We start from the raw sequence: 25,412 nt of genomic DNA, 5'->3' as shown, positions 1-25,412 counted from the left end.
ATAGCATTGCTCTGTGCTTCTTACTGCTGTGGAAAGTGGATAGAGACCAACAATAAAAAAGAAGGAAGTGTGGAGGGACTGGGCTGATTAAGGACCTGGGGAAGGGGAGGGAGACAGTGTAGGGGCAGCAATAAGATCTTGCTCATTAGTGTCCCTGGCGATGGTCCTTCAGTCCTTCTCACGCTTAAAAGCGCTGCCTGAATGTGTCGCGTTGTTCGTTTGTGTGTGCGCGTTTTACGTCAGAGCTGTAAATGGGCCGTCTGCCCAGCCATGCTCGCCTCGGCTTGCTGGAGGCCTCTTCGTCGGCTGAGAAAGTGCCTGGGCTGCGTTTGAAACCTCTCGGCCTCACAGTTAGCATCCGTGACCTTTGCATGGGAAGCACAAGTCCTAGGAGAGCAGTCTTTTCCTTGTCCTCACTCTTCCTGGGAATGATGCTGAAGAACTCAGCACTCATGGAGAGTGCCTTGGTTGCGGGCACATCCGTGCGAGCCGATAGGTCTGACACTCGCCCTTCCTCAGGTAGCTCCTGACGTGGCCACTCTGGCGCCACGCTGAGCAAGGAAGCCAGAACGTCCAGGAAACTTCCAGTGTCTACTGGTGTTTATTATTCTGAAAGCCAAGGTCAAAAGGGGACATCCCTGGGCCATCTCTTCCAGGCATTTACCCATTCCAGTCCTGGGTCACTTTGCTTCATGCATGTGAATAACTCGGTGCAAAGGTTTGATGACAACATTTGTGGCGTGTCCTCTCCCAGGTGGACCTCTGTAGTTGTCTCAGGAGATCACCTCCACCTCCGTGGCATTGCTGTCCTAGCCTTCTGGTGGGATGTGTGCCATCCCCCTCCTTGCCATCAAACCGCCCCCTCAGCTGATGAGGGGACAAGCTGGCTTTCCCCACAGCGACCTGCAAGATCCACCCTGCTGAGAGCGGGCTCCAAGCTGCACCGAGACGTTTGTGCTTCCTCTGTGGCCCGGGAAGTGTTGGTCTGCTGTGGTCCCCGTCCCCGACACTGTGCAGTGTCAATCGTTCACGAAGCCCTGAGTTACGGAAACCCTTGCTGTTCGTAACTGGGTTCTCTGTGCTTCCTTTGAAGGCCGATGATACCTACCTCCAGCTGAAGAAAGACCTGGAATACCTGGACCTAAAGGTGAGCCACATCAGGGGTTCGCGCCCCCTGGACACTCACCTGACTGAGCACGTCCGCTCCATTGTAGCCAAGCCCAAGCCAAAGACAGGGCAGGTCTGATCAAATCTGGATCCCAAAGGGAGGCGGCTGCTGTCTAATCAGAGGCGTTTTATTTCTCACAGCCTCAGATTCAGCGCTTAGTTTCTTGTGAATTCTGCGGTGAGGTGTCTGTCTTACCAAATGAGGCCACGAGATTCGGATCTCTTCCTGTCCTTGGTCAGAACCCAAAGGTCCCTCTCAATAACCACCGGCTGCTTCCTCAGAGCCTGCCGTGGGGTAGGGCTGAGTTTGGTTCAGAGAAGCTCCTGGTGTGTGCTTTTGGCCCCAAGTAGGCCGGCGGGTTGTTCGCTGCTGGGGAGACGGTTCCATGTGGAATTAGTGGCTCTGAGGGGTGCCGTCTCTCCCACCCCCACTTAGGAGACCCTCACTGGTGATAAAACTCTGGGCTCCAATCAGCCTCCATGGCACAGGGAGCCCGAGGAAGCCGTGGCACCGAGAGTCCTGCCTGGCGGCTGATGCTGTGACATTCACCGGGCTAGCCCCTCTGAAAGCTCCCACGGTGACAGCACTTCCTATGTCTGAGTCATGAAACAGGCGAAAGGACCATGACCTTTAATTAACTTCAGGCATGAGAGGCAGGCGAGGGCTGTGGGAGGGCACCCAGGTGACAGCCATGGGGCATGCCTCCTCCAGTCTCCGGGGTACCTGGCTTGAGAGATTTTTAACGGGGATTGTCATCCAGCCTTGTAGAAGTGGACTACGATCCTCAGACTCTATGGCACGCTGTTTAGAAATCAGCTAATGGACTTCTGTATCTAGTGAGCACTTGCTGTGTACTCTGCTCTGGAGAAGGGAGGTGCAAGCGTAAAACCGAGGCTGTCTGGGTTGGGGAAAGAAAGCATCCCCAAATAACAGACTAATGTACAAAGATGTGGCCCAGTGCTCAGAGCGGAGGTAGTGAGGCTCTCCATGGGCTGCCGTGCTGGGAAGGCTCACGGAGGAGGTGGCTTGTGGGTGGAGCCTGGAAGAGCCAGAATAGTTGGGTTGGCTGAGATGAAAGGGAAGGGGGTGGAGGGAGCCCAGGAGAGCCGGGGAGGGTGGTGTGGCCGTGGCCTCAGGAAGTGGAGGTGGCTCCTTCATGCTTCTGTCTCAAGCTTCCGGAAGGAAGGTGCAGTGAATGGAAGTCTGACTTTGTTTTTGGACACGAGCAAAACAGGGTTCTCTCAAAACCAGGGCATTTCCTAGTGCACGTGGCGTGAACGAGGATTCTAAGTGTGGCAGTAAGGCCTCAGGGTGCAGAGTGCTCAGGCGTGGGTGTGGGCTAACCACGCAGCCCAGCCCGTGCTCCCAGGTCCTGATGGGACGGAGCAGAGTCCTTCCACCACCCCCACCTGACCTCCATCTGCCACCTGTGCCCCCACATCCCTGGTCCCCGGCCCTCCTGATGCCAGCCACCATGTCGCTGTGTCTTCTCATCTCTCTTCTGGGGCCTCGCCGTCGGCACAGAAGGGTTCGTTGAGCATCCACGTCCTCGGCCCGGGCAGAGGCTCAGCCCGGCAGCCACACGGGTGTGTGTGAGACACTCTTCGCCACGCTCGGTGCACAGGGCGAGAGGAACTTAATGAGGTGCCTGGGCCAGAAGCCTGGGAGTGGCCATCTTCTGACTCCTGTTTGTGGCAGAGAGCCGAAACGCACAGTTGTCCTGGAGTAAAGATCCAGCCCAGACTGTAGGATTGCCGTCAAAGGGAGTCTAGAGAGAGGGAAACCAAGGCACAGGATAGCAGAGCAGAGCCAGGAGGCCCTGGGTGTCCTGACTCGCAAGAGAAGCTGAAAGGCAATTCAGGGTGTCATGCGTGCCGGCCGTTGTGCTTTGCTCTGATTCAGTTTGTGAGCCTCTCTGGGAGAGAGGGGGGTGGATTATTTCGTATAGACTGGAGCTCTGAGAGAGAAATGACTGTCTCAAAGCCACGTGAGCAGGTACTGGGGAGTCAGTATTTATGTGTTGCTCTGACTCTGGAGCTCATGCTCTTAATCCCCTTTCCTCCCATACTTCCCTAAAAGTCTCCGTCTACCACCTTGCACCTGGAGGCGTTCAGTGTTTTATGGAACCGAACTGGGGGTCATTGTGCCAGGAACTGGGTTTGATGTGATGGAGGCAAGGTGTGTCCTTGGGGCGTGTCACTGGCTGGGAGCTGTGTGTGCCCAGAACATTAGCAGTTGGAAGTTGTCGCTGTTCGTCATGGGCAACAGCTGTGTTGATGCCCGGGCTTCCCTGGTCTCGTGGATATTGCTCAATTTGCTGGCTCCTCTTGGAGAACTAGTCCCCCGGTCAATGGGCCAGAAGCCTGTGTGGGAAGAGATGCTGGCAGGGGAGGGATGTGTGTGTGTGTGTGTGTGTGTGTGTGTGTGTGTGTGTGTGCTGCGTGTGAGTCACCCGTCTGGCGTGGCTGAGAGAAGGCAGGAGCCACCTAGGCCTGCCTCCAAGGGCCGGGGTGCCCATATCAGGGAGGCAGCCGGCCTGCTCTGCTCTGACCCCGCTGGAGTACAGGGTTCCCAGACGAGGGAAGGGCTGGAATCAAAGGAGAGGTGCTGAGGACCTGCAAACCATGGCTGAGGAGTGTATACGTGGGATGCTTTCATTTGCAAGTGTCTGCAACCCATATCAACCTACCAAGCTGAAAAGGGAACATACGTTACATTCCCGGGGCTTACACCATGTTGTCGCTGGTCTACCTCCCTTAGTGTGCAGGCTGCCTCCACATGGCCGGGGGAGGTAGCCATCTGCACATCCAGGTTCATTTCCTCCCGGCCTCGCCTCCCCTCAGAGTGAAGGAGAGGTCCCTCAGGGAGGGCGAGCTGGGCAGAAGCAAGAAACACAGCGGCTAGCACAGCTCCCGGGCAGAATGGTCAGAGGTTAGGTCAGACGAGGGGAGACATAGAGAAATATTACCAGCTGCCTCCTGTGGCCCTAAGGGGGAGTTAGGACAAGTGGAGAGTAGCTCTAAGTAGACGGGTTTCTGTTTAGTAGAAGAAAGACTTTTCTCAAAGGGCCACCTCTGCTCACGGTGAACTCCCCACCTCGGTGCAGCTGGGGCCGGAGGAGCACTGGGTGGGAGAGCGGCGGGGTCAGGAGCACCCTGAGATTCTGTGGCGTGCTAGACTAAAGGGGTGGACACTGAGTCCAGCAGGGGCCCCTGAGTTGAGGGCCTCTGTGGACACAATTGAATGGGCCCGGGCATGGAGATCAGACAGGCACAGTCCCTACTGTCACCGGCTTGTGAGAGGTCCCCCCTGGGTTTTTTAGGGAGAGGAAGGAGGTTGGCCTACAGCCCCCCTCATCTCTGCCTTAAGGATCCAGAGCCCATCATCCCCCCATCAGCTTCCAGAATCAAGGGGTGGGAACGTGGAGTTTTTTCTTTCTGAAATGAGCATTCTTGCTACGGTGCCAAGCGATCCCACGAAGGTGCACTCCACGGTCTTAGAAGACACTTTGTTGAATGTTCTTCGGGGAAATGTTTACTTCTCTGGCTCCTTACCCGGCGGTGCTAGGGTGGAAAGGGCTTCCCATAGATTAGGCGTCCGTCTCTGCCTGGCAGTGTTTGGGCACCTGGTGTTCTTATCTCAATCTTCTGGGCCTCCTTGAGCAACGCCATAGGAGTTATTATCCCCACCTTGCCAACCAGGAACCCACGTATCAGAGAAGTAACTTTCTGCAGGCACACGGCTGGGATTCAAACCCACTGACTCACTGCACACCTGCCATCTTCCTTCCGAGTACCATGCACTTCGCCTGCCCTAAAGGTGTATTCGCTGAACTGTACTTCTGGCATTGAAGTTCTGCCCCTCAAGGCCCTATACCCCGGCTGGGTCTGCAGAGGGGCGTGGGGATTCCCTGTTGTCGACAGCTTGAGCTGTTTTTACGCAGCCATGAAGCACAGCCGGGGCGGGGGGGCAGAGGGGAGGGTGTCTGCCAGCTGCTCAGCTGATGCCTTTGTAGGCAGAGTAGGTCGCAGTCAGCGCCAGAAAGGCGCTTGTCCCTGGTGAGGGGCATGTCACCAGTGGCTCCAGGTGCCTGGTCCCCAGGCCCTTCCTGACAGTGGAGCCTGTGATCAGGGCTCCCCTGTTCAGGTCTGTTCCCACCGTCAGTGTCCAGAGCAAAGTTCCTCACGGTGTGGCCTGGGACACCACCTGCTGCAGGACCCCGTGGGAGCTTGATAAATCATTGCAGGTCTGGGGTTCGGCTGAATTAGAATCTCTGGAGATGGTGCCCAGAATTCTGTCTTTTTAAAGAATCGAGCTTTGGGGCACTTCTTGTGCATATGAAGTCTGAGGTCTGTTGTTCTGGAGAAGAGATTATTTACTCTGGCCATGAACCAGAACCACCCGGAGAGCCCTTCCATTGAGCGTCACTGCTTGGGTCCCATCCCTCAGCAAACGGTGGCTCCTGAGCCACATGCAGCTCTTGAGTGTGGCTCTTATAACACGGCCTGGGTGAGTCTAATTTGAAAAAGTGGCATTAGAAGAAGTTTGAATTTAAAAATTTTGGCTCTCAAAAGAAATTTCAATCGCTGTTCTGTTGATATTTGGCTCTATTGACTAATGAGTTTGCCGACCACTGCAGCGGCTCTAAGGTATTGCTCTTTAAAGCAAACAAACAAAGTCTCCCTCAGTGTTTCTAATGTGTAGCCACGGTTGAGGGGTATTGTTTCAAAGCACCAGCTCTGGAAGTGTGATGCCAGAGCAGTGGTATCAGCAATACCTGGGAATTGGCCGGAAATGCAAAATCCTGAAGTCCGAGGCCCACCCCAGACCAGCTCCAGCTCGGTGAGAGCCGCTGCGGGTGGGGCCCAGCAGATCTGTGTACAGGGATGGGGAACGTATGGAGAAAGATAGGCAGGTTCTAGCTTTCGTAACATGGAAGTTTACTCACGACTGTAAACTACTCTTACCCACCCCTGTATTCACAACCCCCCGCACCCCCCCCCCCCGCCCCCAGGTGATTTTGAAGCTCCGGAACGTTTAAGAGCCACTGTTTTTGGAGTCGTTCCCAATCCTGGCTGCACATAGAATCCCCCAGGAAGGCTTTCGAGCACCCCAATGCCCAGGCCCCACCCCAAACCAGCTACAATGCGAGTCTTTTGGACTGAGACTTGGGCACCAGTACCCGTTCAAGTTCCTGAGTCATTCCAGTGCTCCAGCCAGGGCTGAGACCCACTGTCTGAGCCGGTGAGGACAGTCCTCCCTCAGAGCGGCTGCACGCATCGGGATGGTGGGTGAGACATAGTGACTTTGATGCAGAGGCAGCACAGCGTGGAGGAGGGTCTGCGGGACTAACGATGGCACCGCTCTAAATGACCATCTGTGATGAGGGAGGACGGAGAAGAAAGCAAAGTTGCCTGTTGCCTTCTGTGGCAGAACCCCGGATCAGGTGGGCACTGAACTCGGCTCTCATGTGAAGGAGGTCCTTCAGGCAGAGCTCATCATCCCCAGTACTATAGACGAGGGAACGGAACTCCAGGAAGGCCCGCCAGCTGGGAAGCCAGTCAGTCACTGGACCACACATAACACAGCTCCTTCAGGGTCCCCTCACCCAGTCCCCCAAATTCTGGTTCCTTCACGTGTTATCTCACCTGTGACGTTTTGTTGTGTTTGCCTTTCTGTTTGGAACAGATAAAAAATAACGAACCTTTGATCAACGTGCTTTACAGAGTGCTGAAGAAGTCAGCACAGGGCTGGCGGCCCAGGAGACGCGTAAGATGATCTGACCCGTGTCTCCAGGCGGGGCCATTCCATGCTTCTGGCTCAGCGCCGATTCCATCATCACGTGCTTAACCGGGGCCTCTCCTCACCACCCCAGGCTTCCTGCAAGTCATTTCCGTTTCTTTCCTTTCTGTCAAGCTCCTGCCAGCATTCCGGCTGGTGCACCAGGCTGCGCCTCTCATCCATCCGTACTGTCCTGTGATTCCATCTTTTGTGCTGCCACAGGAGGGCGGGGGTGGGGGCCTGAGGCTCGTCAGCTTTGCTTCCAGCTTGTGTCATGTCCCATCCTCCCTCACCTGCCTCCACCGCCAGGCCTGGCCTAGACAGAGACCGGCATGGCCTGGGTAGTTGAGCATGAGCCTTGGGAGGGAGCGGTTGTTCGGGGCCATCTTGGAGGAGCTGGGTGGCCTCAGATTCCACCTCAGACCTGCATTGCGGTGGCCCTTCCTCGGGGCAGAGTGCTGATGTCTGGAGCGGGACTAGAACAAGATAGGGCCTCCCACCCCCCGCGTTGACTGACGCAGAAGTTATGCCTGGAACACGGCCAGCTTTTGTCACTTTCAAGGGAGGAATCAGAGGCCACGCCTCAACATCCTAAGCCCTGAGAAGAGGTGTCCTGGGAGGTGAGGGAGGGGGTGGGGTGGTGGCTGGGTCCCCTGCAGAGCCTTTCAGAGGCAGGCACGATTTCAGCCCACGCTTGATGTCGTCGGTGGATTGAAACATCGCTAACACAAAGCACAATTTTAAAAGGAAAAGTAGATGTCATACACTGCTTGTGGGGATTTCACAATAATCTCGGCGCTCCGGGACAGCGACATTCAGAAGCTGAAAGGGCCTCCGAGCTGTGTGAACACCATCACAAAGCCCAGCTCCACAACCTGTGGCCTCGACTCAGGGCTTCTCGCCTTGTTTTGTTACAATCACAGACTCCCGAGGCAAACATTTCCCCGAATATCCTCAGTGTGGCGGGGGGCCCTGGCTGGGCTTTGAGGATGCAGAGAAAATGGGTCCCAGTCCTGACAGTCAACCCTAATTAGGTCAGTTCCTCCTAGTGAGGGGAGACAGAGCCTTTCATCTGCTGTATTAAGGCCCTTCGTGGTGGGAGACACACGGTGTGGGAGCATCTCCCTGGAAGGGCCCCAAACCCAGCCGGAGGCAGGGAGATGGGAAAGACAGCAAGAATGTCACCTGCATTGAGTTTCTAATCCCGAGAGACTCGGTCCGAGTTCGAATTCCTATCTCACAGCACCCGAAGAGCAGCACATTGAAAAGGGACCAGGGAAGGCTCCTTCTTGGAAAAGAAGGAGTTGCTAATAACTCAAGAGAGAAAAGAAACATTACATGTCCATCTAAAATGGACATGAAGTCACAGAAATTTGGGAGCACTTAATTAAGGGCCAGTAGCTTCTAAGAAATTCTATATTCCTGATTTTTTTTTAATGATTGATTCGTCCCCCCCATAAAAGGTTGACTATATATTCATCCTTCTGTGAAGGCAGTGAAGGACATACTTTTCGTAAGCTTTCCACCCCCCAAAAAATTAAAAGGCTCGGCTTTCTCAAAATGTCCTTTTTTGTGTACAACCCCTCACTCAATTCCTGGCGGTGCTGGATAAACGAGGCATCGCTCTATTAGATTCTCTGCCTCACTATTTCAGTATCGAAAAGATGTCATCTGTAAAAAGCTTTCGTGATGAACGGGGAAGAGTTTTGCCGGGAGGAAAAGTCCCCACAGCATATCTCACTCTGAACATGATTTCTTCCTGGGAAATGAACCGAGTGTCAGCCCCGTGGAGGGTAGGCGCAGAGTGAAGGCTCTGCTGCTTCCCCTGCCGGGTTCCCCTGAGTTGAAAGGCCCAAGTCCTGCCCGGGAAGTCCAGCCATTTGTGGTTCACCAGGATCAACTCCACCACCTCCCTCTCCCCTGCCACCTGTTTGTGGATTGTTGCTGGAGTCCGTGTGTCCCGTGACTGTGTGTATATGTGTATGTATGCATAACCTGTCAGTCTGAAGAGCAGAATTTGGCTGGAGATCCATTTTTCCCCCCCAGGAACTCGACAGCACTGACGCACAAGTATTTCCCTTTGGCTTCCTTGCCATGCAAGGAGCCTTTGCCGAGTGCCCTTCAGAGCCAGGCCTTGTGTTCGGGGCTGACCTGACTGAGATAAATAAGTGGTCCCTGCCCTCTGCTTGTGACCAAAGGGAGCCTGGGGATTGGGGGGTGGGGGTCTGCAGCCAGACTCAGTCCTCAGGCCAAGGCATGGATGGAGAAGGCATTCTCCTTTGACCTTGACCTGTGCTGATAATGGTTGTCAAGGAGAAAGGAGTATAGGACAGTTGGACCTCTGAGGTGATTTGCGGGGGAGGGGTGGGGGGCGGTGCCAGGAAGCAGGGCTTGAGTTCTGAGGGAAATGCTTGCCAATTTATTTCTGCTTCTGATTCACATTCACAAACTTACTGGAACCCCCAATGGAGTAGGCAGGAAGCGAGGGCCATGTCCCCAGCAGCTGTCTGTCCATCCACACTGGGACACACCACCACCTGTCTTGGCCATGGTTTCCCTGGTCAGATCTGCAAAATGGAGATTCTTACGGGGGCACATTCAACTTGGCAGTTCCTACCCATAGCTTGGCCATGGGGGAGGGCATCTGTGTAAACGTCTCCCCCCCCCCCCCTCCAACCCCACCCCACCCACACACACAGCTTTTGGCAAGAAATGAGATTTAGGGAAAGGAAAACATAGGCTAAAGAGTTAGGTTTAGCTTCGTAGGGGTCAGGGAGGGATGGGAAATGTGAAATCCCACCTGCCCATAAGTTTGGTTGATTTTTGTTTATTGCTTTGTGGCTTCCTGTCTTGAGAGGACGGGATAATATGCAAACACGGCCCAACATCAGTTATTTCAGGATCCATTGGAAACCCCAACCAGGAATTATCCAGGTTCCTTCTTCCCTTGGCCAGGTCCTCTTCCCGATAGTTAGAGTGGGGAAGGCTGACCTTGCTCTTGGGGAGGTGGGCTACTCAGACCCTTCCGGAAACTCGGGCTTCCCGTTGTCCCGGGAATTTGCTCGTTCCTCCTGGTCCACCCGCCCCACTGCCCTGGACCTCAGTCCCTTGTATTTGACTCCAGACTCAGTAGGAACGCTCTCTTATCAGTGGCTAACCTTCCAAGACTCATACTGACTTTGAGCAAACAGAAACTGCTGTCGTTGATGATGCTATAATTTGTATATCTGCGTTCCCTTTAGTTTGAGGGATTTACGAGTGCTACTAGCACCTTGAAAAGGTTTCGGTTTCTTCCTAAAATGAGATGAGCGTGAAAATGAAGCAGATGCTGCCTCCGTTTTGCCCCTCCTGGGCTGTGACCCTCCCTGTCGCTGCCAAGACCTCCACACCCATCCACCATGGGGCTCACTTTCCTTCTGGAGTTTGGGTCCCAAACCCTGTGGTTAAATCTCCTTCCACGTGTTCACCTTGCAGATGACAGGCCGGGACCTTCTCAAGGATCGAAGCCTGAGACCCATGAAGATTGCCGAGAGTGACATTGACGTGAGTGAACGGAGTGGCAGCTGACCGCTCACTCCCCTGGCTGCCCGCTGTCCCCAGCCCTGTGTGGGCAGTGTCAGGAGGGTTTGGAGGGTTCCTGTTAACACTCCGAGGCCCTGCCCTTTCCTCATCATCCCAGGCCCTCTCCAACCTGTTTTTGCTCACAGGTCAAGCTGAGCATCTTCTGTGAACAAGACAGGATCCTCCAGGACTTGGAAGACAAGATACGCGCCCTCAAGGAGAACAAGGTATGTATCGGTTCTGCATAACCTTAAGCTGAGTGGGGTAGGGGGTTTGTCTTTTCATAGTCATAGACTGGATGGTGTTGAACAACAGGTGTTCGTTTATCCAGAACAATGTCTTTGGGTTTAAAGGGTGTTTCTTGTTGGGGGAAGGGAAGGGGTTCTTTCTGAACCTGGAGGAAACCTGATAGGGAGACCTTGACCTAATACCACTGCCTTCCTCCTCCCACCCCCTTAATTCTGCTCTGGCCCACCTCTCCCTGGAGGCCTGGTGAGGTGATCCTGGGAGAGGAGGGCCCCCTCGGATCTGGGCTTTGGAAGAAGCAAGTCTGGATGGAAAGGCAGGAATGGGCCGGGCAGAGTTGGGAGGCACCAATGTTTGGTCTCTTAGACACTTGGTGTGAATGTAAATATCTCTGTTTTCCAATGGTCTTAGGCTCAACAGCAGTGGTTCTCAACCTGTCTCAACCCACAGGTTGAGAACCACTAGCAGGGTCGCCTAAGACCATCGGAAAACACAGACATTTACATTATGATTCATAACAGTAGCAAAAATTAGTTATGAAGTAGCAACAAAAATAATTTTATGGTTGGGGGTCACCACAACATGAGAAATCGTGTTAAAGGGTCGCGGCATTAGAAAGGTTGAGAACCATTGCCCTAGAGTAATCTGTGTTCATTGGTTCTTGGCCCATCTTGGCCCCTTTGTCCTAAGACCCTAAAGAGTTTTCCTCGACTCTGATTTACCCTCATCCTCGATGCTATGAGGGTTGATAGCCTTGTGCCAGTTTTGTAGACAAGGGAACTGAGGCACAGAGCTGTTAGGTGACTTGCCCCAGGCCACCAGGTGGGCAGAGTCAGAGCTGGATTCAGAGACCCTGACTCTCAGGCCCCCGCTGGACACTGGCCCTCAGTCAGCAGTTTGGTGTTGCAGCTCTGTTTAGCTTCTGGTGTGTATGGGAGGCCTCCAGGGACTGTCCTTATGACCTTGCTCTCTGACGCTTGCCGGTAGGACCAGCTGGAGTCCGTGCTGGAGGTGCTGCACAGACAGATGGAGCAGTACCGAGACCAGCCCCAGCACCTGGACAAGATCGCCTGCCAGCAGAGGTTGCTGCAGGAGGACCTGGTCCACATCCGGGCGGAGCTCTGCAGAGAGTCCACTGTGCGTAGAGCCATGGAGGGGGCATACACTTCCCTCTGGCTGGGCTGGGCAGCGTGCTCTCTCCTCTTCTCCCCGGCTGTAACTGAATTGGCGGCCAGGGGCAAGAGTCCTGGGGTAGCAGGCTGCCTCCTGGCTGGACCTTACCCTATCCAGGGGCGATGTGTCCAGAAGTACCTTACGGTCCTTTCTGTCAGCAACTCCTGCATAACTGCCGTGACACCCAAGGGACCAGATCTCTCAGAGCAGCCTGCACGGTTTTTCCCTGATCCGCGTTAATTCTAAGATGTCAGAATTTCCACTTGATCTGTCCATCTGGTGTGCAGGCCCCTTTCTGCCAGGCCTGGAAACCGAAGTGTCCCCAAGGGTGGAGGAGGGGATGAGGCAGATGGCCAGGGTCAGAGCGTGGGTGAGGAGACAGCCCATGTCTCTCTCACCAGCCCCAGCAGCCCCGCGGGGCTCTCCTCCTCTGCCCCTGGGGGGGCGGCTGTGGTCGGGAGCACAGGTGTGCGTGGGACTTCCGGGGACGAGGACAGCTGAGAATCGGAGCGTTTCCCTGGCCCACAGGAGATGGAAAACGCCTGGAATGAATACCTGAAGCTGGAGAGCGACGTGGCGCAGCTGAAGCACACCCTGCAGGAGCAGCATCGACGGGCCTTCTTTTTCCAGGTGGCTCAGGGGCTCTCCCTCCGTCCTGGGCTCTGATTCCTTGGGAGACCCCCAGCCAGGGCCTTCTCTCTTCTCCCGGGGGCTCACCCTGCTCACCTCCCCGAGATCTCCCTCTGGGGTCCTTTCCCCGGGGCAAGGCTGTGATGCTCAACCTCCCCACAGTTCCCACCACCTCTCTGCTGTTAGACAGATTCCGAGGTGTGTTTGTAAGGGTTTTACATTCGGTAAAACAGCCCCAAGAGGAGACAGATGCCAACCTTGAGACCCTCACTGAGACCCTAGAGGGATCTGTGTTCACTGGTTGTTGGACCGTCTCAGCTCCTCGCTATTCACTAAGACAGCAGCTGGCAGCCCTGCCCCCTTCCTTCTGTCCTGATTCCTGAAGATAGATGCTATCGAGCCTTCCCCTGAGGAGGCACTGTGAATCCAGGAGGTGCCAGGCTAGGAGATACCCATCGCTGTGGCCCCTGCCCTCCTCAGGAAAGGCAGCCTTCGGGCCCAGCTTCCTCTGTCCTTAAAAACCAGGCCACCTGTTGACAACTGCCTCTGCCCTCAAAGGCGAGAGAAGGAAGGCCCTGTGTGGTTTTCCTTCCTCCCTGTCCAGTCCTCGGAGGCCCAGCATTCGTTCCCTCACTGTGCTGCCCATCCAGGTTTCCATTTTAAAAATGGAAGGTAACCTGCTCTTGAGCCCAGCTTCAGGGCTCTGTCTCCTCTTTCAGGCCCAGTGAGTTTGATTTTGAGTTCAGTGAGTATTCATTCAGGTAGGCCAATTTGGCTTGCTCATGGACGGAGTAGTTCTAGCCAAGGCTTCTTGCTCAAGTGACTTAATGAACATGTTGACTCTCCTGACATCAGCCTCACCCCAAAAAGAGATGGGAATTCTGGTCTGGGAGGCTTTTCCCAGGTCCTGCTGTCTCTCTCTACCCCACCCCCCACCCCCCACTCACCACTGGGCACTGGGTCTAGAGAGCCCCATCCAGGGCCATGTGGAGACCTGCCTGTGGAGACTCCGTGGGTTGAAAAGAGCGTACATCTCCGAGTGGCTGTATGCTGCCGGATCGCTCTCTAAAAGGCTGTTCTCATTTGCCCTCCCACCCACGTGAATGAAAGTCCGGAACCCGTCTGCCCACATCCTTGCCAGCACTTGATGGTATCACTCTTTTTAGTTTTCGCCAGTCGACTTGCTGAAAAGGGACATCTTGTTTTAATTTGCATTTATGTACTCACACAGTAGGTTAGACATCTCTTCATGTGATCAGGGGCCATTTGTATTCCTACGGCAGCTTATTTCATGGGGACTTACCAAAGAGGCCCCAGAAGCCTCTTCCCCCTCCACAGTACGGATGGGTACAATGCACAGGTCTTGTCTCAGACTCCCTAGTAAGCGGCTGAAACACAGGCCGGCTTGGAGCCTGGTCCCTGCTGCTTGATAGGCATCTCCCCGGCGGCCCCGCTCACCCTTTCCCCGATGCCTCAGTGACCGGAAGCTCACAAAGCCCTTCTTTGAGCAGACGCTGTGTTCACTTCGGTGTAATTCAAGGCCAGGCAGGCTGTTGAATGGAGGCCTGAATAAATCATTACACACTTTCTCAGCAGTGGGGCCTGGAAGCTCGCCTCCCTGCAGCCAGGTTTGGCTGCGAGAAAAGCCGTAGCCTTTTTTTATGGAAGATGCGTGGCTTTGTGTATAAAGATTTTCATGGCCACCTGGGCGGGGAAGCCGAGGATCAAAGCGCACCTGGGTAGCTGTGTGAGGGCAGTGAGAGGCGAGGCTCCCTGTAGGTGTCCGATGAGTTGAGCCTTTGCTGCGTGGCGTGCACGGCAGCCATCCTGCCCAGCCTGGCGTGAGGATGCGGGAATGAAACCCCACTGCCTTGCTCCCCAAAAGCTTCCTTCGCCACGCCATTAAGTTCTGAAGAGAGAGAGAGAGGTTCTCTGGCCTGCTCTTCGCTTACGGATGGGGGTGACGAGGGCAGAGTGGGGGCGGGGTTGTGAACTAACTGGCAGGAGAAGTGTGCCAGGGAGACTGCCAGGGACAGAGGGAGTGGATTCTAATCCCGTGCTCCCCCTTCACCTGCTGCCAGCACTCGGCCTGGGACCTCCGCCCCAGAGATAGCCCTGCTCACTTGTACCCACTCTGGGCTCACAGACACGTCTGTCTGCTTTAGGACACTTGTGCTTCGGTGAGGAGCCGAGCCTCAGGTTCATTATCGGCTTGTCCTCCCTGAGGATGTGCAGTGGTGCGTTAGGGGCGGGGAGAGCGTGAGAGGCTGAGCTGCTGGGAAGGAGGCCTCAGACCTCTGTCGTCACGGCTGTTGGACGGTGTTTGACCAGGGACTTCTATGGGATTGGTCCCTTATCACTGAACAGACATGTACTAAGAACCTGCTGCTGAGAACTTGCCTCTGGGGGAGGGATCGGGGAGCACACAGTCAAGTTGTAGAATCAGACATGGCCCTGAGCATGGCGCATGTGAGAACTCTCCTGGCTGAGTGTAGCCGGGGAGGTGAAACCTTCTGTCCTGCCTCGCGGTCATTTAAAAGCTAGAAGGATAGTCTATGTGATGCGTAAGCAGCTCTCCTACAAGGTGCCCGCCATCCCTGAGCCACCGCAGACCCCGCTCACGTCTTCCCAGGGCCTCTTCCCAGCCGGCTTTGGTTGTGACTTCCCAAGTGTGCCTGTGGCCTGGCTCTCTCCCCATTACTTTAAAAAAAAGAGCAGCTTTGCCATAGCCGGTTTGGCTCAGTGGATGGAGTGTTGGCCCTTGGACTGAAGGGTTCTGTGTTTGATTCCGGCCAAGGGCATGTGCCTCAGTTACAGGCTCAATCCCTGGTCCGTTGAGGCTCATGTTGGAGGCAGCCAATCGATGTTTCTTTCTCTCCCTCTCTCTTTTCCTCTCTCTCTCCCTTCCACTTTCTAAAAAGCAATGGGAAAGGTATCCTTGGGTGAGGATAAATAAAATAAAATGACAGGTTTATTATATAATTCTCTTTTAAAGTATACAATTTACTGGTTTTTAGAATATTCAGAGTTGCGTAACCATTCCCTCAATATTATGACAACCTCCTCGTCCCCCAGAAGGAACCCTGTACCCATCCCCAGCCTCAATCCCCACTCCTGCTCTAGCCAAGCACTAATCTACGTTCGTTCTTCCTGGATTTACCTGTTCTGGACATTTATATAAATGAAATCATACAATCCTTGGCCTTCTGTGTCTGGCTTCTTTCATGCACCATCATATGTTCAAGGTTCGTCCCCGTAGCATGTGCCCGTACTCCGTTCCCTTTTATCGCCAAAAATGTCTGCAGCCCACTGTGCTCTGAACTAAACTTCGCATCCCAGGACTAACTCTTCTAAACGATGCTCTTTATAGTCTAGGGGAGGTGTAACCTCTGGTCCTTGTCTTCTCTTCCCTTATGCCAAGGTTGCCTGAGACGGCCTGTTTTTAAAAATGGTGGTAAAATGTACACAGCGTGAAATTGACACCTTCCCCTGTTCCGGTGTGCAGGTTGGCAGGGTTAAGGGTATTCGCATTGTTGTGCATCCATCTGCACAGCTCTTTGCCTTGCAGACCTGGAATTCTGTACCCAGGAAATAACAGTCCCATCCCTCCCCCTTCCTCCAGCCCCTCCACCCACCCTCCGCTTTCTCTGAATCTGACAGCCCTCATGCCTCACGTAAGCGGAGACCCACAGTGTCTAAGGCAGCCTGATTCTAAATGAGGTGGGACTAGGCCAGGTGGACTTGCGAGGGCGCCCCTGACGTTTCTCTCCTGGGCCTTGAACATCCTTCATGTCTGTGCATCCCTGTGAAGCCATGGAGCAGGCTGGGCTCTCCCCCCGGGGGGCGGGGGGAGGGGGAGTTCCCAAGGAAACGCTGCCCGCCCAGGGTGAGGGGCCCTGTCTGAAATGACAGCACAAGCCCCGTGGAAAAGCGTCCCGTGAGGAGCCGAGGAGGAAGTGAACCGCCGCTCGTGTTCCGCAGGAGAAATCGCAGATACAGAAGGATCTCTGGAGGATTGAAGATGTCACCGCAGGCCTGAGCGCGAACAAAGAGAACTTCAGAATCCTGGTGGAATCGGTCAAAAATCCCGGTGAGTGAGCCATCTCCTGGGGGCCAGTGCCCAGACAGGAGGGGTGGCCCTCGAGGGTGGGGAGGGGGGCAGGTCCTCCTGTGTGTCCCTCTGGGAAGTAGGTCTTGGTTCCATCCTCTCCTTTGCTTCCCTCTATGCACGCCCCTTAGAGAGAAAAACAGTGCCTTTGTTTCCTCACCCGCCTGTGCCTTCACTCTCGACGTCGGAGAGCAAGCCACCCCTGCAGCCCAGCCCTCCCACCAGCCCAGTGCGGACCCCGCTGGAGGTTCGGCTCTTCCCTCAGCTGCAAACCTACCTGCCCTACCGGCCTCACCCGCCCCAGCTGAGGAAGGTGACGTCTCCTCTCCAGTCACCGACCAAGACGAAGCCCAAAGTTGTAAGTACGACGACCAGGAGCTGAGCGCCGCCTCTTCCTCTCAGGCCAGCTTCTCTCGGGAGAGGAGTTTGTAGGGAAACACGGGGAGATAGAACCGGCCTAAGTCCTGAGCCATGAGAGGGTAAGGAGAGGAAGGGCCCTGCCATTGGACCTCAGACTCCCAGACTTAGTAGGTTCCCTTGGATAGAAGCTAGCCCAGACCTCCCATTTTGCAGCTGGGAAAACTGAGGCCCAGCAAGAGGAAGTGACTGTGAGGAGGAGGCAGGATTTGTGATCTGCACCGTGCATGTAGGTGTGTGGCTGCTCCTTGTGAATCTACAGTCACACACGTTTGTGGGCAATGAGCTCATCTCAGCAGAAGAGTCTCCCTGATCTTCACCTGCAGTTGAGCAGGTGCTGCTGGGTAGTAGGCACATTTGAGCCTCAAGATAACCTCATAGAGTGCAGACAGGAAGGTCAGTATCCCCATGCCACAGATGAGAGAATTGAGACCCAAAGGTGTTTAATTTGCTTACAGTCTCATTATTGGTTAATGGAGTCAGTCCACATCTCCTGATCATTCCCCGTGCCATCTGCCATCTTATCAAACATCCGCCCCAGGTCCTCAGGTCAGATTTATGGCCCTGTGACTGCCTAGGCCAGTGGTCGGCAAACTGTGGCTCATGAGCCACATGAAGCTTGTGAGCCGCTGTTTGCTGCTCTGTTGACTAATGAGTTTGCCGACCATCTGCCTAGGCCAATCCCTTGGCTTGCCTGGCGTAGAGAGAGCCCAAGCCCTTGGCAGAGTCTGGGACGACAGGAGACTTGAAGGAAACAGAAGATGTGGTCAGGTACCGGGATAGCTCAAGTCTCCAAGGCCAGACCAGCTCTGGCCGGAGAGCCCAAGGGGTCGTCCAGGTGACCAGAGAGCCTTACCAGAGGGGGCCTGGGAAGGGGGCCTCCAGGATTTTGCTTGGAGGAGCTTTGCCAGGGCACCACGTATGCCTGGTACCTCTGAGGACTGCACAGCAGTGGCTTACACACACAAGTTCCCATTCCCGTCCTCTCCATCCACCTGCCATGGCCCAGGGCCTAGAGCTGGGAGACAGGTGCCAGGACCCAGAGTCATTGTGAATTTCTTTCTCTTAAGATCTCTCTCCTCATCCCAGATCTAAGGGGCCCAGAGCACCAGCCACAAGCCAGGAGGTAGAAATAGCAACTTAAACAGGAATGGCTGGGGAGGGTGGCTGCTGACATGAGGCAGGTACCTGCCCGCCGGGACCCGCAGCAGAGGGAGAGGGTGCTGCCTGGGAGCCGAACCAGCTGGATTCCAGTCCTTGTTCTCTCTGGGTCCTCCCTGGTCTTCCTCAGTTTCCCCTGAGGCACAGCAGCCAGCTCTGACTGGGCACTCACAGAGGCCCATCTACCCAGCTGGGTCCTCTGTGGCTCGGGGGCGGGGCTTTTCCGCTTGGGTGGGCATCACAGCCAATGGGGGTCTTCTGTCCCCTCCTCTAGGACGGCATGTGTGTTCACTGTTTCACCATATTTTTTATTATTGTTTGCTCTTTTTATATGTATATTTGTGAAATAATGACAGCATGAACATACTGATGTAAAACATGAACATATCATTTAACATATTAATAAAGAGACCACCTATGTTACACGAACACCCAGACTAAGAAGTAGAGCTTCGCAGCAGCCGGAGCCCTCAGGCCTGTGGGTTCCTTCCCAGTGCAAGGCCCCTTCTGCCAGAGGGAGCCACGAGCTTGGCATTTGGGATCATTTCCTTACCTTTTTTTTTTTTTTTTTTTTTTTAGTTTTGCTACCTATGTTTGCATTTCTACATATCTTAATTTTGCCTGTATTTATTCTTTGGTATCTCGCATCTTTTCTTCAACATTATGCTGTGTGATTCATCCCCGTTATGGCATGTAGCTATCATTCTTTTATTTTTATTTGGCTTCGTTTCTTGAATTTAATGTCACTTACCTCTTTATTAGATAATCCTCTTGAAGGGTACAAAATCAAAAGATATGAAACAATATATAATAAAGGGCCTCCCTCTACCCTCTGCCTCCAGACATTCGATTGCCTTCTATCAAGGGCAATCAGTGGTTTGTGTCTATCGTTCTGGGGAGCTTTTTAGAAATTGGTGATTCTGAGACCTTTGTCAGGGCTGGAAACCGGGAGGCTCAGAGAGCCTGTGGGGAGAACACACACACACAGGGATGAAATGGGTTGCATGCGAAGAATTCTGCTAAGCCTTTGCAAGGCAAGCGTGCAGCACCCTTTCCCGAACTCTGCAAAATTCTGGAAAACAAAGCAAAAGTAGACTCAGGAAGGGGGGAGTTTGGGAGGAAGGAGTCTCAGCGGTCATGTGTTCCAGGAGTAGGTGTCCCTGGCAGTTGGGAGCCAGCTGTTGCTCCATTGAGAAGCCACAGCCCTCAGAGAGGGTCCTGGGCCAGATGGGGTGCGGGGGTTGCGGTGTCAGGGGAAATAGTGACATTCGTCATCCTCAGGGAGTGAGTGGGCTGCGGGGCAGGCAGCGAGTCACCCATTCTGACTCCCTGTCCCGCCCCCACGTCGGGAAGGAGGAAATGTTTTGTGACTATTCGCATTTCTGATAGAGAGGGCAAAAGGAGGTAGACAAGTGATGGGCAAACTGCGGCCCCTTTGGCCCCTTGAGCGTTGGCTCTTCCACAAAATACCACGCACAGGCGCGCATGTGCAGTGCGATGGAAACTTTGTGGCCCATGAGCAGAAGTCGGTTTTCGGCTCTCAAAAGAAATGTCAATCATTGTACTGTTGATAGTTGGCTCTGTTGACTCATGAGTTTGCCGACCACTGAGGTAGACTGTTCTTGCTCAGGGCTCCCCACCTGCTGAGGGGTCCTGAGACCAGGCAGGAACCGTGCACTCAACCTGAGCACCTTGGAGGGGGCTGACGTAGGATGGGGAGCGGGAGTGGTGGTGGTGGGGCTGTCATGGACTTACCAGTAAGTGCAGGGTTGCCAGCCTGCTCCCCCTATGGTGCCTTCCAGGCAAGTAGAGGCCCGAGTTCTGTATTTGGGGACGCAGTATAGGCAACACTTGGGGGAAAATGGAAGATGGGTCTCCAAGGGAAGAAAGGATGTGAAGCCAGGATGTCACCTTCTCCATGGCTCTGCCAGGGGCATGGTGGCACCTCTGGGCTGACGTGGCTGTGCTTTTCCGGTCTGGGGGGGGGGGGGGCGACTGTTCCAGCCGTTTGGGCCACCCCCGGGTGGGGCCGCCGGGCCTCCTCCCTCCCGCTCCCTCTCACCGGGCGCTCTCCCTGAGCAGGAAGACGAGGCGCCGCCCAGGCCCCCGCTCCCTGAGCTCTACAGCCCGGAGGACCAGCCGCCGGCCGTGCCGCCTCTGCCCCGGGAGGCCACCGTCATCCGGCACACCTCCGTGCGCGGCCTCAAGCGGCAGTCGGACGAGAGGAAGCGAGACCGAGAGCAGGGGCAGTGCGTGAACGGGGACTCGAGGGTGAGCCGAGGACCCCGGGGCGGCTGCCCGGCGGGCGGGGAGGGGGAAGGAGGTGTGATGCTGGGCGGGTGTGACCCCTCGGACTCTGCTCGCAGGGGGAGCTCCGGTCCTACGTGAGTGAGCCCGAGCTGACGACGTTCGGCGGGGACGTGGCTCAGCCTCCCCTGGGGCCCGTGGGCTCTGAGAGCAGGTACCAGACGCTGCCCAGCAGAGGTAAGTCAGGCCTCCCCACGCAGGCTTCTGGGAACCCCAGCTCTGCCCGTCATCACTGCTCCCCAACCCTCACCCGGTACCTCGCACCCCTCTGCCTGCAGCTTTGGGCCTTGGGCCCCAGCTGCCGCGGGTTCTGGGCTTCGGGGAGGGCCTGTCCTTCCTTTCTGGGGCCCACGTGCTGGCTCCCTTTCCCGTTATGACATCTGTTCCTGGGCATAATGCCGATAGCAATTGCTGTAACTCTCGGCACTGTGTGGTGTTAAGCACTTTGTAATCACTTAGTTACTATCATAATCTATGAGGGAAGTACTATTATTATCTGCATTGCAGAGATAAGAAAACTAGAGCTCGGAGACGTGAACTTGCTAATTGGCTAGGGCCATGGAGGGAGCCAGATTCCAGCCCAGTGTTCTGGCTGGGAGAGTGGTAACCCAGGGCCTTGGAGGGCAATGTCCTCTTCCGTGTCACTCTGGGGCTCAGTGAATCCTTTCTTTATTTTTTTTAATTATTATTTTTAAAATATATATTTTATTGATTTTTTTTTTTTTTACAGAGAGGAAGAGAGAGGGATAGAGAGTTATGGATGAGAGAGAAACATTGGTCAGCTGCCTCCTGCACACCCCCTACTGGGGATGTGCCCACAACCAAGGTACATGCCCTTGACCAGAATCGAACCCGGGACCCTTCAGTCCACAGGCCGATGCTCTATCCACTGAACCACACCGGTTTTGGCTGTGAATCCTTTCTTTAAACAAACACACTGTTCTCTTCTATCGGGTCTTCTTCTCGCTGTCCTTCCCTATCCCTTCAAGTTGGGGATGGGAACAGACGTAGGCCCGTAGGCTCCCTGGTAGCTCATCTTTCCCAAGGCCGGACCCTCTTCCTCAGAATCCTCCGCTCAGGAAGGCCTCCAGGAACGCCTGCCCCCACAGCCCGTGCTCCCGCCTCTGTTCCCCCTGTCTGCTTCCGGAGGCGGGAGGGCGGTGCCTCCCCCCTTGGCCAGGTGGACGGAACACACCGCTGGGCTCCGGCCCGTGTGGGGTGATGTGACTCCCACCTCACCACGCTGTCTAGGCTTGCTGTGGCCTGAGATTGCAGTGGCCTGCGCGGGTCCCTGCTGAGTTGGGGCCATGGCCGCCCTTGGTGCTGTGCCCCGAGGCCTCGCAGCCTTCATTCATTATGGCCTGGAGGTGTTTATCCGTGGCTGTATCGGTGACATTGCGGGCAGGACAGTTCTTTGTTGCTTGGGAGTCTCTGGACGTTGTAGGACGTTCAGCCCTCTCTTTCCCACCCACGTGCTGTGTGTGCTGGTGGTGTCCTCCGTTGGGATGTCGAGGACCACTCCTGGTGAGAATCATGGCTCATGGAGAGAGCACAGGCGTGGCAGGAGCTGGCCAGGGGGAGATGACTCCTCAGAGCCACAGGACCCCGACACAGGGCAGTGAGGCCCCTGCCGTGTACCCCGGACAAATCTCTGAACCTCTGTGAGCCTTAGATGGGCAGCTCTGCCGTGGCCAAGTAACGCCTACTTTGAGCAGAGGGACCATCTGCAGAGCAGTGCCTGGCAGAGCAAGTGCTCAGTGAACGCTTCTTCTGTCCCTTTCATGCATTTGCTCATTCAGTCAGCCAACCAGGCGTTGTTGAATCTGCAATCTAGTTTAGGCAGGCATGTGGACACTGCCTGTGGTCAGTAACCAGTGAACATACCGAGGGGTGTTAGGAATAGTTGGTCCTGCCTCAGCATTGCAGGGGCCTACACCCAGGAGGCTTTCTGAACTGGGTCACGCAGAATGCTGCGAGTTCAGCAGCAGAAAGGGGTGAAGGAAGTCCGACCCCTCCATCCTTTCCACCTTCAGCGTGTGAGGGAAGGCTAGGGTCGTCCACAGATCTCTAGGGGCACTGTCCCCCATTGGGGACAGAGAGCGCCCCTGGCCTGGCCCCTCCTCTTCTCCCTGGGGCCTTGCTTTCCCAGGTCCTGGGGGGAGGAAGAAGAGCGGGTTGTTGGCTGGGCCCCCTGGTCCCTTCACGGCGGTGGGAGGTGATTGGGGCGGGGCTGGCGGCCTGGCCACCCCACCACCAACACCCCTGCCTCTCTCTTTCCCCATGAAGGGCTCTCGGGGTCCACATCGAGGCTCCAGCAGTCGTCCACCATTGCGCCCTACGTCACCCTCCGGAGGGGCCTGAATGCCGAAGGCAGCAAGCTGAGCTTCCCCGTGAGTGGCCCTGAGAAGCTTCCGCGGAGCTCGCTGCTCCCTCCCGCACAGAGGGACGGGCCCCGCGGTGGACGGTGACGGCCATCCTGTGAGGTCGTCTCGGCTCCTCCCGAGCTCAGGGTCCCTGTTGCCACGTGCTCTCAGAGATGTCTCCCCCACAGTCCACCAAGAGGGCATCCCCCTGCCATTTCTGTTTCCTGAGGACAGCCCCCCGCCACCTTTCTCCCCAGCCTCTCGGGCTCCAAGGAGGGGCACCCAGGAAGTCTGCACCCTGAGTTCTGACCCCACCATGTGCCACCTGCATGCCTGACTGGACAGGCCTGGGCCTCGGTGTCTGCATCTGCAGAATGGGCCAGGGGTGTCGTGGCTATGAGTATGCTTATGGTTCTCCACGGCCGAGAGGAGCCCAACTAGATAAGAGTGTGTTTGTGTGTGTGAGAGAGAGAGACAGACCGACAGACAGACGGACGGACACAGAACGGGAGCGAAGCCGCCGTGTGGCTGCCCCCCGTGTGTCCCCAGCCCAGCTGCCCTGTCTCTCGCCTCTTCCTCCTCAGAGACCCAAGAGTGCCTTGGAGCGTCTGTACTCAGGGGACCACCAGCGGGGCAAGATGAGCGCGGAGGAGCAGCTGGAGCGCATGAAGCGGCACCAGAAGGCCCTGGTCCGGGAGCGCAAGAGGACGCTGAGCCAAGGGGAGAGGGCGAGCCTGCCCTCATCTCGCTACCTCGGCCACCCGCTCCCCGGAGACCTCGGCTCAGTATGTTAGGAGGGTCCAGGCAGGTGGGGCCGGGACAGGGAGCAGAGCTTTCCCCGAGTCCCCCACACACACAGGCACGTCACAGCCCGGGGAGAGGGGGCCGGTGGCCTAGAGGATCCCGAGGACACCCCTCGGGGGGCTGTGGTGTTCACACACGCCGGGACAGGGGTGTGACCGGGCCAGAGGGTGATGGGGAAGCAGAGCTGGAGTGAGGAGGTCGCGGCAGGCGGCAGGGAGCCGAGGAGAAAGGTCCAGCCAGTTCTCTGAGTGGAGCTTGACAGAGAGAGGCCTTGGTGGGCATCAGGAGTCTCATAATCAAGGACTTGGGAGTAGGTACTTGGTTTGAGGATTCAAGGAGTGGAAGAGGAAGATGGGGAGCTTTGATGAGGAGGAGCACAAGCCCACCAGCCCCCCCAGACTCCCACGCGGTTGCCCTATGGGGCAGCTGAGCACAGGGTCACGCCCCCCCAACCCAGGGCTGTGGTCTCCTGCTGCTTGTGGTGCTCACAGGCCCACAGTGCCCTGAGAGCCGGGGAGTGTGTGCTGCCCCTGGTGGTGCTTCCCGGTACTGCATCCCGCCCACAGCCACCTTGGGTCCGTTTTTTGGATACATCCCATTTGACTTTTTTCCCTGTTTGAAATCAAATGTTTCCCTAGACCTCTAGCCTGACTGTCCTTTCCCTCATTCATTGCACAAGCTCTTTTGCTTTTAGCGTTACCGCTCGCTCATTGCCTCTCTAATCCTGCCTGATTGTGTTTACAGAAGCTTCTGATTTGCATTGAAAACGGTCTCTTTAACGGGTCTGTGCTCTTTGTTACCAGGCTTGTCATAGCAGCTCTTGTCTCCATAGCCTAGCGAGCACTCCCATGTGTGTGGCTCACCCTTTCCGCTGCCCGCTTCGTGCAGGCCTACTGACTTACAATTAATCCGCCCTGCGCGACTGAGCCGCCCTGCCGCCCGAGGGCCGTGGTCACTGGCAGAGGTCTGGGCATTGTGAACTTAACCAAAGTCCGTGTCTCACATCCAGTCCATAGGCACGGACCTCAGAGGTTGTACATTTGAATAAATCCTATCAAGTCTAAGTTGGTTTGCTTTTAATTCTTTCGGTCCCACAATTTCTAATGGAAAACTTTTTTGTGTGTTTTTAGTACTTAATAACTAGAACAGGTAGCGAGCTCTAGTCTGTTCTGTATTCAGAGGGTCCCTCTGCAGCGGTTAGCTCAGACACCAAAGGGGTAAGTCCCAGGACACTAATCTCCTGAAAAGCTGTAAAGCCAGTAACTTTTAAACTTTGTAAGCAAACGTCATCTGGGGGAACACTGACCTTTTACAAACTAATGTCTCAACTGTAGGAAGGTTATCTAAAGATCGTGACTCGAACACCTTGTAATTTTTCTCTTAAAAAAAAAAAAAAAAGAAAGGACTTGTGTTAAGTCTCTGTATCGACGCCAATAAACGTGTTGCTAACGATAATGGATTGGCGTGGTTCTTCCCCAGGACACACAGCAGAGCCTAGCAGCCTTTTCTCTGTGTGTGGAGACAATCAGGCCGGGTTTAAATGAGGACTTCTCTCTCTCCGTCCGGGGCACACGGGAGCCTGTAAAGAAATGTGCTTTTTATTTCGTCTGTGAATCATTAAATTCATTTTTATCATCCTTGGAATGTCAAACTGCCTAATCCTTTCATACTGTGATTGGAAACCTAAGAGCGA

The 25,412-nt window shown here is 55.2% G+C and overlaps 1 protein-coding gene across 7 annotated transcripts in view; it reads left to right on the top strand.

The window, feature by feature from the left end:
- PLEKHA7 (pleckstrin homology domain containing A7) overlaps positions 1-25,412 on the top strand; it is a 203,292-nt gene that overhangs the window by 168,018 nt on the left and 9,862 nt on the right. For 4 of the 7 annotated variants that reach the window (XM_084895459.1, XM_084895462.1, XM_084895460.1 and 1 more), the window contains 12 exons: positions 1,094-1,147; positions 6,857-6,937; positions 10,424-10,492; positions 10,657-10,737; positions 11,744-11,893; positions 12,458-12,559; positions 16,541-16,649; positions 16,799-17,025; positions 20,328-20,516; positions 20,612-20,729; positions 22,839-22,942; positions 23,500-23,700. In XM_084895459.1, coding sequence (XP_084751585.1) covers positions 1,094-1,147; positions 6,857-6,937; positions 10,424-10,492; positions 10,657-10,737; positions 11,744-11,893; positions 12,458-12,559; positions 16,541-16,649; positions 16,799-17,025; positions 20,328-20,516; positions 20,612-20,729; positions 22,839-22,942; positions 23,500-23,700 — 1,485 coding nt within the window. The remainder of the gene's footprint in view (positions 1-1,093; positions 1,148-6,856; positions 6,938-10,423; positions 10,493-10,656; positions 10,738-11,743; positions 11,894-12,457; positions 12,560-16,540; positions 16,650-16,798; positions 17,026-20,327; positions 20,517-20,611; positions 20,730-22,838; positions 22,943-23,499; positions 23,701-25,412) is intronic. The other 3 variants (XM_084895461.1, XM_084895464.1, XM_084895463.1) reach the window with 1 other exon arrangement.

This window comes from Pipistrellus hanaki (genome assembly GCF_964339955.1).
Source record: "Pipistrellus hanaki genome assembly, chromosome: 9".
Lineage (NCBI taxonomy): Eukaryota > Metazoa > Chordata > Mammalia > Chiroptera > Vespertilionidae > Pipistrellus > Pipistrellus hanaki.
Note: the sequence above shows the minus strand (reverse complement) of the source record. Positions and strands in the feature narration are given on the sequence as shown.